The sequence below is a fragment of the Jatropha curcas genome, chromosome 11 (assembly GCF_041381405.1).
Source record: "Jatropha curcas cultivar XTBG-Jc1 chromosome 11, XTBG_Jcur_1.0, whole genome shotgun sequence".
Lineage (NCBI taxonomy): Eukaryota > Viridiplantae > Streptophyta > Magnoliopsida > Malpighiales > Euphorbiaceae > Jatropha > Jatropha curcas.
This window is the reverse complement of record NC_143161.1, coordinates 542566-559685: the sequence shown is the minus strand read 5'-3', so window position 1 is coordinate 559685 and position 17120 is coordinate 542566. Positions and strand designations below refer to the sequence as shown.

The 17120-nt window shown below is 36.7% G+C and overlaps 3 protein-coding genes and 1 pseudogene across 13 annotated transcripts; 2 read left to right on the top strand and 2 right to left on the bottom strand.

Moving 5' to 3' along the window:
- The first annotated feature begins 17 nt into the window (after window positions 1-17).
- LOC105649370 (beta-glucosidase 47-like) lies at window positions 18-3669 on the top strand (annotated as a pseudogene). Its single transcript, XR_016318889.1, has 10 exons — window positions 18-827; window positions 1263-1338; window positions 1431-1505; window positions 1701-1784; window positions 1875-2131; window positions 2294-2409; window positions 2545-2812; window positions 2894-3003; window positions 3093-3194; window positions 3357-3669. The product of XR_016318889.1 is annotated as a beta-glucosidase 47-like (transcript).
- A 31-nt stretch (window positions 3670-3700) lies between these two features.
- On the bottom strand, window positions 3701-8541 carry LOC105649369 (Pseudouridine synthase family protein). Of its 8 annotated transcripts, none has more exons than XR_001047620.4 (11): window positions 8229-8527; window positions 7540-7668; window positions 7159-7413; window positions 6993-7074; window positions 6627-6742; window positions 6477-6531; window positions 6160-6274; window positions 5576-5745; window positions 4750-5039; window positions 4433-4676; window positions 3701-4110 (listed from the first exon to the last, which is right to left on the bottom strand). XR_001047620.4 is itself a non-coding variant. In XM_020685581.3 (11 exons), exons 2-10 carry the CDS (start codon window positions 7894-7896, stop codon window positions 4755-4757), a joined length of 1260 nt encoding a protein of 419 aa, XP_020541240.1. In that variant the 5' UTR covers window positions 7897-8100; window positions 8229-8366; the 3' UTR covers window positions 4229-4676; window positions 4750-4754. The 8 variants fall into 8 exon arrangements, 7 of the variants coding, with proteins under 7 accessions (XP_020541240.1, XP_012091387.1, XP_012091388.1 ...); XM_020685581.3 differs by lacking the exon at window positions 3701-4110 and adding an exon at window positions 7844-8100 and having other exon boundaries at window positions 4229-4676; window positions 8229-8366; XM_012235997.4 differs by lacking the exon at window positions 3701-4110 and having other exon boundaries at window positions 4229-4591; window positions 8229-8528.
- A 568-nt stretch (window positions 8542-9109) lies between these two features.
- LOC105649368 (cytochrome P450 77A1) lies at window positions 9110-11906 on the bottom strand. Of its 3 annotated transcripts, none has more exons than XM_012235995.4 (2): window positions 10323-11906; window positions 9110-9244 (listed from the first exon to the last, which is right to left on the bottom strand). In XM_012235995.4, the coding sequence occupies exon 1, from the start codon at window positions 11899-11901 to the stop codon at window positions 10339-10341; it is 1563 nt and encodes a 520-aa protein (XP_012091385.1). In that variant the 5' UTR covers window positions 11902-11906; the 3' UTR covers window positions 9110-9244; window positions 10323-10338. The 3 variants fall into 3 exon arrangements, with proteins under 3 accessions (XP_012091385.1, XP_020541239.1, XP_012091383.1); XM_020685580.3 differs by having other exon boundaries at window positions 9110-9240; XM_012235993.4 differs by having other exon boundaries at window positions 9111-9233.
- Window positions 11907-15320: 3414 nt separating this feature from the next.
- LOC105649367 (cytochrome P450 77A4) lies at window positions 15321-17050 on the top strand. The gene has a single exon (XM_012235992.4). The coding sequence runs from the start codon at window positions 15405-15407 to the stop codon at window positions 16923-16925; it is 1521 nt and encodes a 506-aa protein (XP_012091382.1). The 5' UTR covers window positions 15321-15404; the 3' UTR covers window positions 16926-17050.
- The last annotated feature ends 70 nt before the right edge of the window (window positions 17051-17120 follow it).

The following is a 17120-nucleotide window of genomic DNA, read 5'->3' as shown; positions in this document are numbered from 1 at the left end:
CATCTCCCCCATCCAAGAACGACTAAATTCCTAAAATCCTAATTGCAAGCAGGTTAGTGGCAAGAGGGAAAGCTTAAAGAAAGGAGAAATTACCGAAAGATTAAATAACACAATAAAGATATTAATACTCAAACCCAATATTGTCCCAAGTCTTCAGAATGTTTCTTAACGTTTCAACGACTTATGCTCTGGGGTAGATTGAAGCAGGCGACACGACTGTGCCTGTGCTCACGACAAACTGATGGTCCTCGCTCTTTAAACGAAAAGCGTTCAAGCTGTTGTCCGACGACTGCGTAAATGTTAATGGGCTTTAAAGGTTAGTTTTGGGCCTCAAAGTGAGCCCAAATTGTCTTTGTCCACGACTGGTTTCCAATTAACCATCACTGGTGACAGTTGACAGTTGACAGAAGTTTCAATGTCGAGATCAGATGAGCATAATTCGATTGCTGTTTCATTTCCTCTGTGGAATGAAATTTTTAGTAGGAGAAGAAAGTGTTGCAGACCATATTTTGATGCACAATTATAATAAAAACCAGCAAGTCCTAGACTGATTCGATTTCACGTTTTCTTTTCATGCAAAAAGATCGAGAAAAGCGCTAGATGCCACAATTGTGCCAATCAAGCCGGTCGGAACCGCCCATCGGTGATTTTCTGGTGAAACCCAACACATAAGGCTTCCGGATGGGCATTTCAATTTTCAAGCATCAAGAAGTTATTGGAAGGTTTGTCTTATGGAATTAGTAGCTTATTCCAGACTCGAGTCCAGTTACTCTATGAATGGTGGATTACTGGATTGCCAAACTTTTAGGAGCAATGGAATGTTCAAGGTGCTGTTTCCGTATCATTTAAGCTAATTACCTCGTTTGCCCACTACCATCAATTAATTTCTTGAAAAAATTTCCTTCAGTGGTTTATGTTTAGCTTCTGGTGAAACAGTCGAAATGATATGGAAATATAATCAATGTCATTCTGATAAATAATTAGCAAAAATATCCGATGTTTAACAGTTATTAACCCCGTTGCATTGTTCTACAGCTTTTAGCTTAGATTCAGGTCAATTAACCACTCGTTTCATGTTTCTCTTTGTTATTTGTTATATATATATATATATATATATATAAACGAAAAATAAACATATTTAATAAAACATAATAGTTGTATGGTTCTTGTTTCATAATTTGTTTCTGACAAAGAAAAACATGAATACATCATAACTAGAATGGAAACTGATCAATTTGGTTGGTTATAACATGAGAAAGCAGGAAGGCATTGATCTCATGGAATATATTGGAGTTGATCGCTATCGCTTCTCCATATCACGGGCAAGAGTCCTACCCAGTGAGTTTATGATTTCTTAGTTAAAGAATGGGCTACTAGTCTGGTTAAAATATTGTAGTTGCATCTTTAACTACCATCTTACCTTGAGCCAGAGGGAAGATTCGGACCTGTGAACCAGGCTGGAATCAATCATTACGACAAGTTCATCAACGGCCTTCTGCATAAGGGTCAGTAAGAATGCCTAGAATAGCCTGAAACTGTCCTAATGTGATCAGAATCTGGAAAGTGAGCTAAGAAAGTTAGATAAACAAACATATTTTATCATCAAAATTGTGTTCACGTAGTTAGTACCTGTCCTTCCTATAATAACAGATCTTTCATATCATATTTTTCAAAACAGTATTTATTTGTTCTGGTTTCAGGGATTCAACCCTTTGTGAAATTGACTAATTATGACGTCCCTCAGGAACTCGTAGACAGGTATGGAGCTTGGCTAAGTCCCGGTAAGCGACTGATCTCCTGCTATGCTTATACTCCTGCAGTACTGTTAGGCCATCTGTCTCTCACTTTGGTTTGACTGATACGAATTCAATGTTTTAGGGAGGACTTCAAACATTATGCTGATATATGTTTTGGATTCTTTGGAGACAGAGTTAAATACTGGGTTACCTTCAATGAGCCAAATGTTGTGGCAGTTCCTGGTTATAGATCAGGGGAATACCCACCAGCTCATTGCTCTGGCTCATTCGGGAACTGTACCACTGGAGATTCAGAGAGAGAGCCTTTCATTGCAGCCCATAACATGATCCTATCACATGCAGCTGCTGTTAGTGTTTACAGGAATAAATACCAGGTACTTGAGCAGTTAAGCTAATATCTCCAACTCATCTAGAAAGACTAAGTAATCTCTACTTTATATTTCTGAAATTGATTGCTAATATATAAACATGGAGAGTTATAAAGTTTAATTCTATGAGACATCAATTTTAATTTTACATTCTCGATGAATATTCAGAAAGAACAAGGCGGCAGCATAGGAATTGTTAATAATGCCATTTGGTTTGAACCTTTCAGCATCTCCTTGTTAGACAAGCTAGCAGTTGAGAGAGCTCAAGCTTTCTATTTGTACCGGTAAGCATACCTGTTATACATGGATCTGTAAGTGTGAAGGGATGAAATCCTAAGTCCTAGGGATATTTTAATGGTTGCAAACACCTAAGCCCACTGTGGAAGCAACCTTTAATGCTATTCAAACATCTGCTTCAGGTTCCTAGACCCAATTATATTTGGAAAATATCCTACAGAAATGCATGAAATTCTAGGAATTCATCATTTGCCTGCTTTTTCAAACTATGAACTGGAGGAGCTGAAGAGTGGACTAGACTTCATTTGCATAAACCACTACAATAGTTTTTACGCAAAGGACTGCATGTTTTCTTTCTGCAACCAAGGTCGTGGCTGTGGAGTTACAAAGACAGAAGGTTTTGCCTGGTGGACTGCTCATCAAAAGGATGGTATCTTCATTGGAGAACCTGTACGGGAACACAACTTACCTTCATATTACAGTGTACCTTCTCCTTTTCTAATGAATAACTTGAGCTTTTTCCTCATGTAGACCTCAGTTGAGTGGCTATATGTTTATCCTCAAGGAATGGAAAAAATAGTGACAGATATAAAAGACAGATACAACAACGTACCATTGTTCATTACAGAAAATGGAAAGCAGTCCAGGCCATAGATCCTGGAAGAGATATGTTTTTTCTCTTTTGAATTTAAAGTTTCTCTTATAATCGTTGTGTTCTTATAGGATTTAGTGAGAAGGGAAATAGCAATACAACTACTGAAATGTTACTCAATGATGTGAAGAGAGTCGAGTACATGAGCAGGTACTTGGATTCTCTGGCAATGGCAGTCAGGTAGTGTCATAGTTTCTCACCCTAGCCTTTTTTTTCTTCTTCTTTTTCTTTTTTTAAGCCTTGAATTCCGCCATACATATGTCCTCGATGCACATTCTGATAGAGTATGTTAGATGTTGAAGGGGCAATAATGATTAATTGTTTATCTGGAAAATTTGTCAGGAAAGGAGCAGATGTACAAGGGTACTTTAGTTGGTCATTGCTTGACAATTTTGAGTGGATGGATGGGATATACAATAAGGTTTGGACTTCACCATGTTGATTATTCAACTCTCAAGGGAACCCGAAAACTATCTGCAGCTTGGTATAGAGACTATATTTCCAATCATAAGGCTGGCAGAACTTGCACCTGAGCGTAATCCTGAATATTACTTAGATGTTGAAGATCAGTTAATATTTACCGGCAAGGTTGAAATCCTGTATTATTTGTATTATTTGATATCATAAAATGCTCTTCGTTTCCTGAAACTAATAATGAGGAATAATTCATTCTCAAAAAAAAAATATAATAATAATGAGGAATAATTGGATAATGACGTAATATGACGGATACAGATTTTTCAGTTATTTCCGTAAAAGGGCAGTTCGCTCACCAGTAGGTAAAAAATTGACGACCCCACACGTCACAGTAAATAGAGGAGTAGTATCATTTGACGATAACAGAACTTTTAATTGTTTCCAAAAACAGCCGTTCTGTCATCAAACGACCATGAAAGCGTAGTCGTTTCATCTAACAATCCTTCTGCTTAAAGCTTTCTGGCTCTATGTAACAGAAGCCATTTTTCTCTATCGCTCCCCGATTCTGACAAGTGACTCCAGGTTCCATCTTCATCTTCACACTTAATCCCGTTTAATTACAATGTTGTGGTCGATATCGCTATTAATTGGATAGCATTAGAGTTTGAAGAGCAGAATCCTGTTACAGGCAAAATAATTGATGGAAGCAATGAAGATGTGTATTTTCTAGAGTGGAACTCAACGGACGGAGTAGTATTTTGCTTGTAAAAAAAAAAAAAAAAATACTATTCAAACCATATAAAATAATGTATAATTAGTCATCATAATGAATTAATACAAGACACTGAAGAAATGGTAAAAGTTTCGCTTTTGTCTCACTTTTCAAGACTACTATTCTGCAAAAATATGGTCCTATTAAATATCATATTGAAAGAAAAGTAGCTCTTCCTTGTTAAATATGCTGCCATACATGAGAACTTGAGCGGGTAGAAGATTTTTACCAGCAGGATGTCTAACCATGTAATGTAACCAAAAATTTTCTCTTCAACAGTTGTATTTGCCTTGCTGCTTCTTCTAATACCATCGGCATGAACCGCTCGATTCCTTGTCATTAGAGCTGCACCCTGCCTTTTGATAATCCATGCCTGCATATCATAGACCTTATATTTGCCAACAGTACAGGAAAAAAAATCACTTCAGAAGTGAGTTGACTCAGCAGCACTGGCAATTCAGAACCCTAGAATCCTGGGATTGATGGACAAGAAATTCAGATATATAGGAAAATATTTTCACTGGGTATCTCAGTCTTACAAAATACCTGTTCTAAGCAATTCTGTGTTGCCACCAGGGAGATCCAGCCTTATAAATATGCTGGCCATCATCCCATGAAATTTGGCAGGCCTGAAGACCAATAGCAACATTTGGTTCCTTTCTGTGCTGTTTGACCCACTCAGCAATAGCTATTGATTCATCATCTTCGTTAGCATATAGTTTTTTGTGTTTGCCAAATGGGTTAAGCCCAGGGTTAGTCATTTCTGCAATTACAGCTGGCATGTAGATTGAGTCACCCACCAATGGTGCACCACAGGCAGCCAGTTGAGCTCGAATCTGTAGCACATGATACAGCTGGTTATTGCTATATTTCCCTTGTGGTACCGAAAAGTAAGTTAAAGATCCGTACGTTCCTATTATCATTTAGAACAGATTATACGGATCTGCAGTGTTCTCCCTGCATTTAGACTAAAAAATGGGAAGCCAACAATACTTCAGTTTTTCCCAAGCAAAACAACTTGTAAACTAATTTGAGTTATTAATTGCAATACTCAATTCTCACTTGAATCATACAATCATACATAATCTTGATAACTAAACTCCCAGAAATTTTGCATCTATCTGAACTCATTTGTCCTTAGATCTGATTCTATTCTTTAAAAGAAAAGGGAGTTTTTCATTAACCAGTGACAATTAAAAACAGAATTTGAGGGTCGCACCCTTTTGTCTCTTCAATAACAGATTGAGATGGCGTGAGATTATTAGAAACAGACAAGAAAAACTATGACTTGCAAACACAGTGCTCAAAAATATAGATTTCCAATGAAAACAACACAAGCTTGTGTCAAGAAAATGAAGGACAGATCAATAACCTGATGTGTCCGACCAGTCAAAAGATTGATCTTACACTCATATGCATAATCTTTTGAGGACCACCCACAGTCTTCAACAGAATATTTCTCCATAGTTCTAGCATCTGGCCAAGGAACCTTTTTGCATTCCAAGATCTCAAGTTGGCACAATTGCCATCCTTGCATAAATTCTGCATATAATAACAGTTTTTGAGTGAATTTTATATGAGAAAATAAACGTGCATAGTGACTTCTTCACTAAATAGAAGTAATTGCACCACCTTCAATAAAGAAAATAAGAAAGTGCACTAATATCATTCAGAAATGAAAGCTTGCTGAAACTGTTTAGTTAAGAAGTCAAGAAGCCTAAAGAAAGCCTATAATGAAACTGTCCTTCAGTTAATTGCAAACAGAATTGATAAGGTACGCTCATAATGGTATTTAGCGGCGAATACTAGAAGACATCTATTAAGCGACTATCAGATCAACAAATCATTCAGGAATAAAACTGCTAGGTTATGTTCGATGCTTTAATGCCTTCCAGAAACCTTCAAAGATCCAGACTTATTTTCTATTATTAATGTTATGCTTGATAGAGTTATTACCTTCTGAAACGAGTCTTGGAGCAATATTAACAGGACGCATGTAGTGAGTAATCAAACCAATTGGCATAGGAGATGCTGCAAGAGCAAGATAGAGCTTCTTCACTGTTTTCTCCTGCTGATCAGAAAAACTTGTAGATCAATGTCAACAGTGGTGAGATGAATTAAAACTGCTAAATTTTCATTTACTTTATGCAGGTGGTGCCCTTGAAGATACTGAACTCAAGGCCCAGTACTGCATGAAAGTGACCTTCCTAAAAGTAGGTGCAAAGGACTGAATAATTCAAGTGTGCAACCAGGTAAAGTATCAGTCATCATACTCTGATTTTTCTATGGAAAACTGAGCAGTAGTCATTAGTCCTAGCTAACACAACACTGCAAATGAAGCGAAGTAATTCAGTAAATTCTCTAAACCATAAAAAGACAACTAAAACAACACAGACAAAATCCTATAATATAAGAATTGGTACCAGCCCTCCGCGCAATTATCAATTTGATGGGTGGTCTTCAATGGGGCTGTTAATCCCAACGCACGAGTGGCAAAGGTTGCACAACTTTCTTCTATATTATTTGTAGTTCCTCCTACCTGAGTGAAGTTGAAATTTACATGCTCCATAAGCAATTGATTAACTAATATCATGACAAAAAATACAAGGTTCAGTATGCTGCTTGGATCAATTAAATTTGACATTGACACACAAGCAATATACTATTCTGCTCAAGCCATTTTTTTTTTTTTTTTGGGGGGGGGGGGGGGGGGGGGCGCGGGGCGGGGTGTGTGGGGTGCAGGAGGAGAAGAGGAAGAAGAAAAAGAAATTAAAGGATCAATCACATACTGATGTACCAGCTGGCTTGTCCAAAACAACGTAAGATTCCGTGACAGCTATAATCCTTGATTGCCAATCAATGTCATAGCACCTGAAAAAAAAAAAATTAATATGTGAACAAGTGCAATCCTAATGGTAAATGATAATACATATCCACCTTACACCATCACCATACCTTGGGAAGCGTTTTGGGTGTACATAAACACGCAAATATGTTCCAACTTCAAGAAACTGGTCTACATGATTTATCCGAAAAGTTTTTTGTGCTTCTCTTACCGTCTTCCCTTTAATGGAAGCCCTGTTCTTAAGAACTGACGGTGATGTAAATTCTTCAAATAATCTAATCTGCTCTGGAGTAGCAGTTGGAGGTGGCTGTGGGCATACAAGGGCATAATGCACAGCTCCAAACTGTATAAGGTCTGCAACATACCTTCAAAGGATGAAATTTTCTATGTATCACTCTATCCTTATTAATAATCCTATTCACAGTTGTAAAATCAAGAATTGTGTCACACCATCATTCAAACTGTCAAAAGAACAAGAAAGTATTGCTTACAAAGGAGGAAGCTCCAGAGCTTTGCAGATATACCCTAGCACGGGCCCTTCCTCCAAAACAACTAAGTGCTCAACTCTTGGTGGTCTACTCTGTGCAGGACATGGAAGCAATCGATCATAGTCCAGGTATCTGAAACAAAACCAACATTTGAAACCCAGCAGAGCTAGCAATATAAAAGGTAAACATGAAAAAACAAATGAGTTTCACATTTAATATGAACACAAAGGAATCAATGGCAAGCTCAGTCATAGTAGGCCCCAAAACAAATTGTAAAGCTTTGGCTAGAGGTTAGATTAAGTTAAACCTTGGATAAAAACCAATTGGCGCATTAGGCATAAACCTCTTTTCTCCTTTCATCAACTCAAGTTGTCATACTTCTTAGGAACATATTACGTTAGTGCAGAACAGTGTGGCTTCGGATCACTCAACTATTCATTTTGTCCAAAACTTCTTAGTTTACCAGCAAGCATAACAATCCTTCAACTGTGCAGCAAGTTAACTGTATAACTACTCCAACTCCAAGGGAGATAAATTCAAAACTTCATTTCTCCTTTTGGTTCTCTTTAGTCGTTTGAGCAATCAACAGCGAGACAAACAAAAACGACAGTCCTTATCTTGACATAAGCTAGAACAAGCAAATATTAAATACCCAATAAATTATATGCAATTAAAACATAAAATTCGAATACCCATTAGCAGAAGAAGTGGTCGTTGAGTGAGCAACTTCCTGTCTCGAGGATTCACAGCCAAACGATCTCTTACGTGAACTCAGTGAATACCAAATTAAAGCATTCTTGTTTTGGTGCTTGTTAAAATGACAATGAACGACCGCTAAAGTGCGCCGGATGGTAACGGACGCACCAAGACTCCGGTAGCCACCAGCAGCACCAGCGAAGATTGAAGCTAAACTCAAAGAACTCATCTTCAGTTCTTGACACGGACACCGTCGCCCGAGGCTCGGAGTTTGTTAGGATAGATGTGCATATTGGAAAATGGATGTGGACTGAACTGGGCTTTGCATGGCAAAAGCGGCTTAGGTGGGTTTCGTAATGGATTTGTTCAAATCAATTGGGCCTGAATCAATTCCATTCTATGTATGTGATGGCCCCATTACAGCCCGTGACGGGTAATATTGGTTGGTTTTGTCTTTATTAATGAATTGAAAGAATATTGTGAATTACACATTCGAACAGTTGAGAAGTTGCTCACTGAATTAATAATGTGTTGGTTAATCTTCATAAAATTGAGAATGTAACTTCCATTCTGGAAAATTAAATTTTTATTTTTTTATTTATTTTCTTTTATAAGTTTAATTTTCGAAAAGTGTATTTATCGAGATAGCGAAAAACATTTACACTAGGCGCAATTACCTCCACACTAAAATGGAAATAACTTATCTAGACTAGTCTAGGTAAATTTTACATACCTCCACACTTATGAATCAAATCAATAAAATTTAAGGATTTTCTAAAAAATTTTATTTTTTTTCCAATTATATGATAGAAATACATGTATTTCAATAATATTCATAAGCAAGATGATAGACCAGTCTAGTCAAAATTTTTCATACCTCCTTCTAGAGTCCTATTTCTACCAGAAAAAACAGTGCCCTAGTTAAAACTGCCAGCTGAGTTGAGTTGGCCTTGCACGCACTTGCCAGCAGCCCATGACTTCTTCACTGTCCCTTCTCATATCTGAATACTAACTTCGATCAGAGCAATAAATTTTACAGTTAGTTACATTTAAGGCCACAACAACCATATCAATCAAGATTCAGAAAAGGGCATACAAGACCCTCCAACTTTAATCCTGCAAATCATGGAATTCTGATACAGAGTAACCAACGTAGCAAGTGATAGGTGAAACACAATAATTCAGGTTTAAATTCCATTTATGGATCATAAAGAAAAGAAAGTGATGAGTCAAATATCCATTTTACAGTTCGTGTAGGATTAGTCACGGAGAATGGCAGAAGTCATAAATGGGAGTGTTAATAACAAGCATGGGCTATTCTTTTTTGTGTCAAACGTAAGCATAAGTATTTCTTGCTAGAAAATTTTATTTACGCATGGGACTGACGGGTGGGTGGCTGATGGCACGTACAATAAAAGGAAAATTTAATAGAGATGTTGATATTTGATAATTTTTTATTATGAAACTATATGTTAAAATAGCTAAATTTGGAGTTCTCCTTAACAAAACTTATAAAAGCAAATTGATAATTAATGAAACAAACCAAAACAATTTGAATTAAATAATCCAATATGAATTCTTATGATTTGAACTTTAACATTTAAAATCATATATTTCCTAATTTTAGCTTGCTAACTAACTAATCTCAATAAATTTGTCTTCCCTTTATGGAACGGATAATTAAAGATTAAGATTCAACGGTTCCAAATTTAATTTCTATTTTTTATTAAATAGGATTTTTACCCGTTAAATTTAATATTTTATTTTGTATTGTAACAACATGTTTTTTTTAAAAATTTTTATGGTCTTGAACTCGAAACCTCTCCATGCGTATTTATCCCTAGGTTATGCATTTGTGTGCTTAATTCCCTTTAAATGCACATATACTTCTCATTTGAAACTCTTTAAAATTTAGAATAAATACTTCATTATAGTTTATCATAAGTTGATGCAGAAATTTCTTTTTTTAGATTGGAATAATGCATTCTACCATAATATTTCTTGAAAAAAAAATTGTGGATTAAGGAACTCCTTTTTATTGCACATATATAAAATCATCAACTTCCACGCAAAAATACAAAACAAACTACCTTTCATTTATTTCTTTCACCTTGGCAAAATGACTGCTTTTAGAGGGTTCTTCATGACAACAGTAAAGGCAAATGTCTCTGTCGGGTCCGGTTGCCCATTTGGCGTGGGTACCCACTTGAAAGCTTGGACCATCCTAGCAAGCATCAAGTTTACGTGCAACACGCCAAGAGCAAGACCCGGGCAAGTCCTCCTCCCTGCCCCAAACGGCAGCATCTTCACTGTGCCCTTAGTTCCGGTCAGATCGACGTCAACTCCATCACCTTCTAAGAATCTCTCGGGTCGGAAAACATCCGGATCCTTCCACAAATTCGGATCCTCAGTCATCCACTCGATGTAGAACTCCACATAAACGTTGGTCGGAATCTTGTATCCTCCGAGCTCCGTCTCCTCCGTGGTGGCGTGCGACAATGTAAAGTGGGCCGGAGAATGTACACGTAAAGTTTCCTTAACCACTGCATTAAGATATGTCATTTTCTCTACATTGTCCTCAGTGATTAGCCCATTTTTGCCCACACTGTCGACAATTTCTTTGTAGAGCTTCTCTTGAATATCCTGATGTAGCACTAGTTCAAGAAAAGCCCATTGCAGGACACTTGTACTAGTGTCAATACCAGCAACAAAGAGCTCTGAGCAAAGTGTCACGAGCTCTTCTTCTCCTAATCGACCACGACCTGGTGCCTCAAGTCCAAAAAGTGAGTCCACATAGGCCGCACCAACTGGACTCACCATTAATGAGCCAGGGTTATCACCTTTCTCTACATAAGCTCTTCTGTTCCTTATAAGAGGAACCAAACACTCCATCTGTGTCTTCCTTAACTCTTTCGCTCTTTTCATTTGCCTGCGAAACAAGGGAGTGAAAATTGGCAGGAAATCAGGGAGTTGTGGTGTGGTTATAAGCATAACCTCTTTCGTAACACTGTCAATGTCTTTAATCCAATGTTCTGGGATCTTGGCACCAAAACATATGCATACTAAAATGCTACAAACAGTAAATCTACAAATATCCATTACATCTACACAACCCTTTTCAAAAGCTTCATTTTCGAGCCTTTTCATGTGATTTTCCATAGCCCATTCTCGTATCCAACTGCACTGTTTGATTCTCACTGGGCTCATCAGCTCTGTGACAAAGTTCCGGCGAAGTGTTCGCCAGAGAGGTCCATATTCAGCTGAGTTGACTGCACATTTCCCAACACTGAAAACCAAGCGGATCGGCGAGTCCGGTGGTCGGCTGGCGAAAACAGGGCCTCTTTGGATTAAGGCTTCGTGTATAAGATCAGGACTTGTGACTATAACAAGAGTGCGTTGACCCATTTTCATGGTAAAAATTGGACCATACTTTTTACGCAAATCACGTATAATAAAAATGAAGTGACGGCGCTGGAAGATCACCTGGAACAAATTGCCAACAAGCGGCCATCCTGGAGGACCCGGAGGGAGGTTCTTGGACTTGGTCGGGGTTAAAAAGCTTCGCCACCAGAGGGCAAGGAAGACGAAGGAGAAACAGAGAATGAAGAGGTCTATCAATTCCATGATCGACAAAAAAAAAAGATTAATTTGCTGGACTATGCAATACATGCATATTTGGTTATATACAGAGGATCAACCGCGTTGAGTTAATGCGGTATGGCCTGCGAACCACCCATAGAAATATGAAATTAATTTTTAATAACCAAATATTAAAGAAATAAAAAATTTTTTAATCAGGAGACCCAATCCCTTAAAAATTTTTTGGCCCTCAGGTCAAAGCCATCACTTGTCATCAATGGTCAACGGACATCGAATTATTAATTAGTATATGGAATACTATATCTTTGTAATCAATAAATGATTGTAATAATTAATTATTTTCAGTCTTTCAAAGTTGTCAGAAACTCAATTATTGCGTATTTAAAATACTAATGGTCCGAAGAGTTTTAGCAAAAAGCAAAAATTAGTATTGGCAGTAGAAATTTTTCACAATGCTTGCTACTACATTATAAAAATAATATTTATTCCAGTAAAAAGAAAAATGAAAACATACAGAAAAAACCAAACATTTTCATAAAGGCAGCTGGCATTTATTATTGGCCATCTGCTTTCTACCCAAGTTCATCAGTTCATTTCTTCCTTCGCCCCTCTTAAATTTTGAAAGATTTTTATTTTTTTTCACCCTTTAAATGGTATTTTTTTAATTAATAAAATAAGCTACTGTTAATTGAATTCATTTAAATATGGAAAGGAAAATTATAATATTTACCAAAAAAAAAAAGAACGGTGGACCTAAAAATATTAAGGAAAGGAAAGGATTGCCAGAAAATCAAAATAAAGCACCGCTCTTATTGGTTCGGTATTCATAACTTCCCTACATCACTGTCTAAGCACTCTGTATGTTACCAAATAACTTGTGATTTGATGAATTGATTAAAATTCTATATTTAATTACTACTTAATTACACACAGTCTTTATAGCACCGGTATTGCAGACGACACAATAAATTCACCTTCAACTTGTTAGTTTAAGTCATTAGCGCCCATCAAAAACTATTATTAGTATATATATATATATATATTGGAAAAAGATGATTCTTTTATTATATCTTAAATATGTAGTCCCCCGTAGTCTCCAAGAATACAAGACCTTTAAGTAAATGAGGCAAAAAAATTAAAAGAGGTAAAAGAAAGAGAAGTATGATGGATCATTTGATGAGTAACCAAAAGATGTGCGACTTGATTTCCTTCACGATATATGTAATGAATGGAAGAAGAGTGAAGATGCAAAAAGTCAACAACACGCAGCAAAATCGAAGGATCTGCTCTAAGCCATTGTGCCCGATTAACACGAGAAACTAGATCCAGACAATCCATTTCCACCTGGATGTATATATATAGAAACACTCCAATCATGTGTGAATTTTATAAAGATTTTTTTCTTAATTCCTTTTCCCGTTTTGATCAAAGGAAAAGAATTTCAATTACTATAAAATTTGCACATTTTTGCTTTTTTTTTAATAAATTCAATTAGCGGTAATTCAACAAAAAAAAAAAAAAAAAAATCTATCAACAGGCTATAAAGCCCGATTTCTGTTGCGAAAGGGTTTTAGATGGCATGGGCCTTTCACTGTATGCTGCCCAATTAATTTGGGCTTTTAAAATTTCCAATTAATTCCTTTACTTCTCTTCTCAGATGCATATAAATAATAAATAAATAAATAAAATGTATCAGTTGGAAATAAGTTTTTTCCTCTGTGAATTCATTAGCATTAATGTTGAATGATTCTAAAACTTCGAATTCAAGAGACAGGAAAAGTTTCCATCATAGAAAGGAAAACATTAATTCATGTGGTATAACTGATAGAGAAATGTTTCGTCTGCGAAAAGTTTCCGTCCGACACGGAGAACTTTCCTCTCCATTTATGTTCAACGAACAAAAAGTGCATTGCCTCAATAACACGGCGTCGTTTAAGAAGACTGTTAAGATCGTCCAGGCCTTAGTTAGAGAGTTTGAGCTTTTATTTAACCCATGGACTACTCTAGCATTCTTCCCTCTTTTCGGGATTGTGCGTTGACCTATAGTTGGGCCAGTTCTCTATGTTCCTTTGAATTGGGCTATCCTATGAGCAGGCAAGACAATTTAACACAAACTGATATTCTTTTTGATCCGTTTAATAATGGAGTATGATGGATATTAAAAATAATAGGAATTTAAATTTTTTTAGAAAATATATTTACCCGACCCAATTCTTATTTTACCCGACCCAATTTGTAGTGGGGCGGATGGTAAGACAAATAATACGCGACATCTCACATAAATTGATTTGTGATTCCTAATGAAAATTATTTTTCGATTTATTTATGACCCTACGTAAAAAGAGAAAAAAAAAAAAAAGGTGAAATTACAAATGGAACGTTATTATTTTCATTATTAAAGGAAGCCTAGCTAGGTTTTCACTTTCACATTTAATGGAAACACGGTATGTGTCTCGTACGTAATTACTACTGTTTCTGTGTAAACATCCAGTCCAAGAGCCAACAATTCCTAATCAACCAAATGGAGGATTAGCCTAATTTGAAGCTTCAAGGGGAAATGGAAGGATCTAATTTCATATTCTAATTTAAAAATTTTGCAAGATCTCACCACCCTTTGTTTGGATTAAACCTAATTCAATTCAAAAGAATTATATATATATTTTTTATTAAGTTTCACGTGTAAAAATGAGATAATTTGTAACAAGGAATCAATTTAGAAACTATGTTCAATTTAAATTTAATGCTGCAATAGTTCAATTTAATTCTACTAAACTCATAAAAAATGTCAATTTATATTATATTTTCCCCTAAAATTAACTATTATGTTCTTGGTTGTTTATAAATAAATAAAAACAATTAAGAAAATAACATAAAATAAATTCATCACTAATTTACTTGGTGCTTGAAATAGTTAAATCTTTTTTCATTTATTTATTGGGAGGCTTAATAGGCCGAGTTAAGACTGCGAGCTACACACCGGGGATAGCTTTCCCGTAAATTCATAAAATCGGTGAAAACAATTGTGGTCGACATGACTAATACTCAAAACCTCTCACTCATCACATAAATGAAAATACCATACCTGATTTACATTCAATTTAAATATTTTATAATGATTAAATTATTGCACATGAACTGTTTTCAAATGAAACTTTAATACTTACGTATAACGAGGATTCAGATTATAAATTCAAAAATCAGAGACATTCAAGAATACTAATATTTTCATAAAGTAGATATCAGTGGTCTAGTTTAAAGCTTGAGATAAGAATATAAAATGATATATTTGTCCAATAAATCCTAGGAGATAACATTTCATAATTTATAATTATAAATTCCCCATGAATGTTTTCATCTGCAGCCGTACTTTGCAGTAAATACATATCTGATACGATAAAATTATTTCTCAACAGTTGGTAGACGGCAGACCAAACTCATTTAATTACTCATCTGCCTTCTTCTGTTCTTCTCTACTCGTCTTCTTTTTCGCGTAAAGCTTATCTTCTCAATTCTCATCTTCTATTTAACCATATCTATATTTTAAATCTCGCATACAATCCATCCTTAGCAATATGGATATCATTGATCTTCTCATTCTTTGTTCGGCACTCATTTTTCTCCGTTTATGGTGGCGATATTGGTCCATCACCGGTGGTGGGGCAATTAATCTCCCACCTGGCCCCCCAGGTTGGCCGCTAGTGGGTAACTTGTTTCAAGTTATCCTCCAACGCCGTCCCTTCATCTTTATAGTACGTGATTTACGTGAAAAGTATGGTCCGATTTTCACAATGCAAATGGGTCAACGTACTCTCGTTATAGTAACCAGCTCTGAGTTAATCCATGAAGCTCTAGTCCAAAGAGGCTCCACCTTTGCTAGCAGGCCAGCAGACTCGCCTATCCGGCTTGTATTTAGCGTTGGAAAATGTGCTATTAATTCTGCGGAATATGGCCCTCTCTGGCGAACTCTTCGCCGCAACTTTGTTACTGAGGTAACAAGTCCGGTGAGAATCAAGCAGTGCAGTTGGATAAGGCAATGGGCAATGGAAAATCACATGGAAAGGATAAAAAGGGAGGCTTTTGAAAATGGGTCTGTTGAGGTTATGAGCAATTGCAGGCTCACTATATGCAGCATTCTAATATGCATTTGCTTTGGAGCAAGAATCTCTGAAGATAGAATCAAGCATATAGAAGCTGTACTAAAAGAGGTTATGCTAATGACAACCCCAAAGCTACCAGATTTCTTGCCAGTCCTTGCTCCTTTGTTTCGCAGACAAATGAAAGAAGCCAAAGAACTAAGGAGAAAGCAGATGGAGTGTTTGTTTCCATTGATAAGAAACAGGAGAGCCTTTATTGAAAAAGGCGGAAACCCTAATGAGGAGATGGCGAGTCCAGTTGGTGCAGCTTATATAGACTCGTTGTTTGAGCTAAAACCAGCTAATAGAGGCCAATTAGGGGAGGAAGAATTTGTGACACTCTGCTCCGAGGTTATCAGTGCAGGAACTGACACTAGTGCAACAACCATTGAATGGGCGCTGCTTCATTTGGTGCAAAACCAAGAAATTCAAGAAAAGTTGTACAAGGAAATTGTTGAATGTGTAGGTAAAGACGGAGTGGTAAAAGAAGAGGATGTTGAGAAAATGCGTTATCTTGGAGCTGTTGTTAAAGAAACTCTCCGGCGGCACCCACCCAGCCATTTCTTGTTATCTCATGCTGCAACGAAGGAGACAGAGCTTGGTGGCTACACAATTCCGGCAGGTGTTAACGTGGAGCTTTATACTGCATGGGTGACTGAAGATCCGGAAATGTGGGAGGATCCGAGAGAGTTCCGACCTGAGAGGTTCTTGAAAGGTGATGGGGTTGATGTGGATCTGACCGGAACTCGTGGGTTGAAGATGGTGCCATTTGGAGCCGGACGGCGTATTTGCCCAGCTTGGAGTCTGGGTACTTTACACGTGAATTTGTTGCTGGCTAGGATGATACAGGCTTTCAAGTGGTTGCCGGATCCGCATTCTCCACCGGACCCAACTGAGGCTTTTGCTTTCACTGTTGTGATGAAGAATCCATTAAAGGCTGTGATCTTGCCCAGATCATGAATTGGAAATTAATTTGGTTTTATGCTTTATGTGTCGCAGTTGCTGAATTAATTAGTCCTATTAGTCTTTGTTCACTGCCTAATAATTATAAGTTTAATGATTAAGAACACTCAAATTTTAGTAAATTAAGCATTTAAAAGGTTATTTCAATCTCTTGGTTTTAGTTGAAACATATAACTATACATAATATTTTTT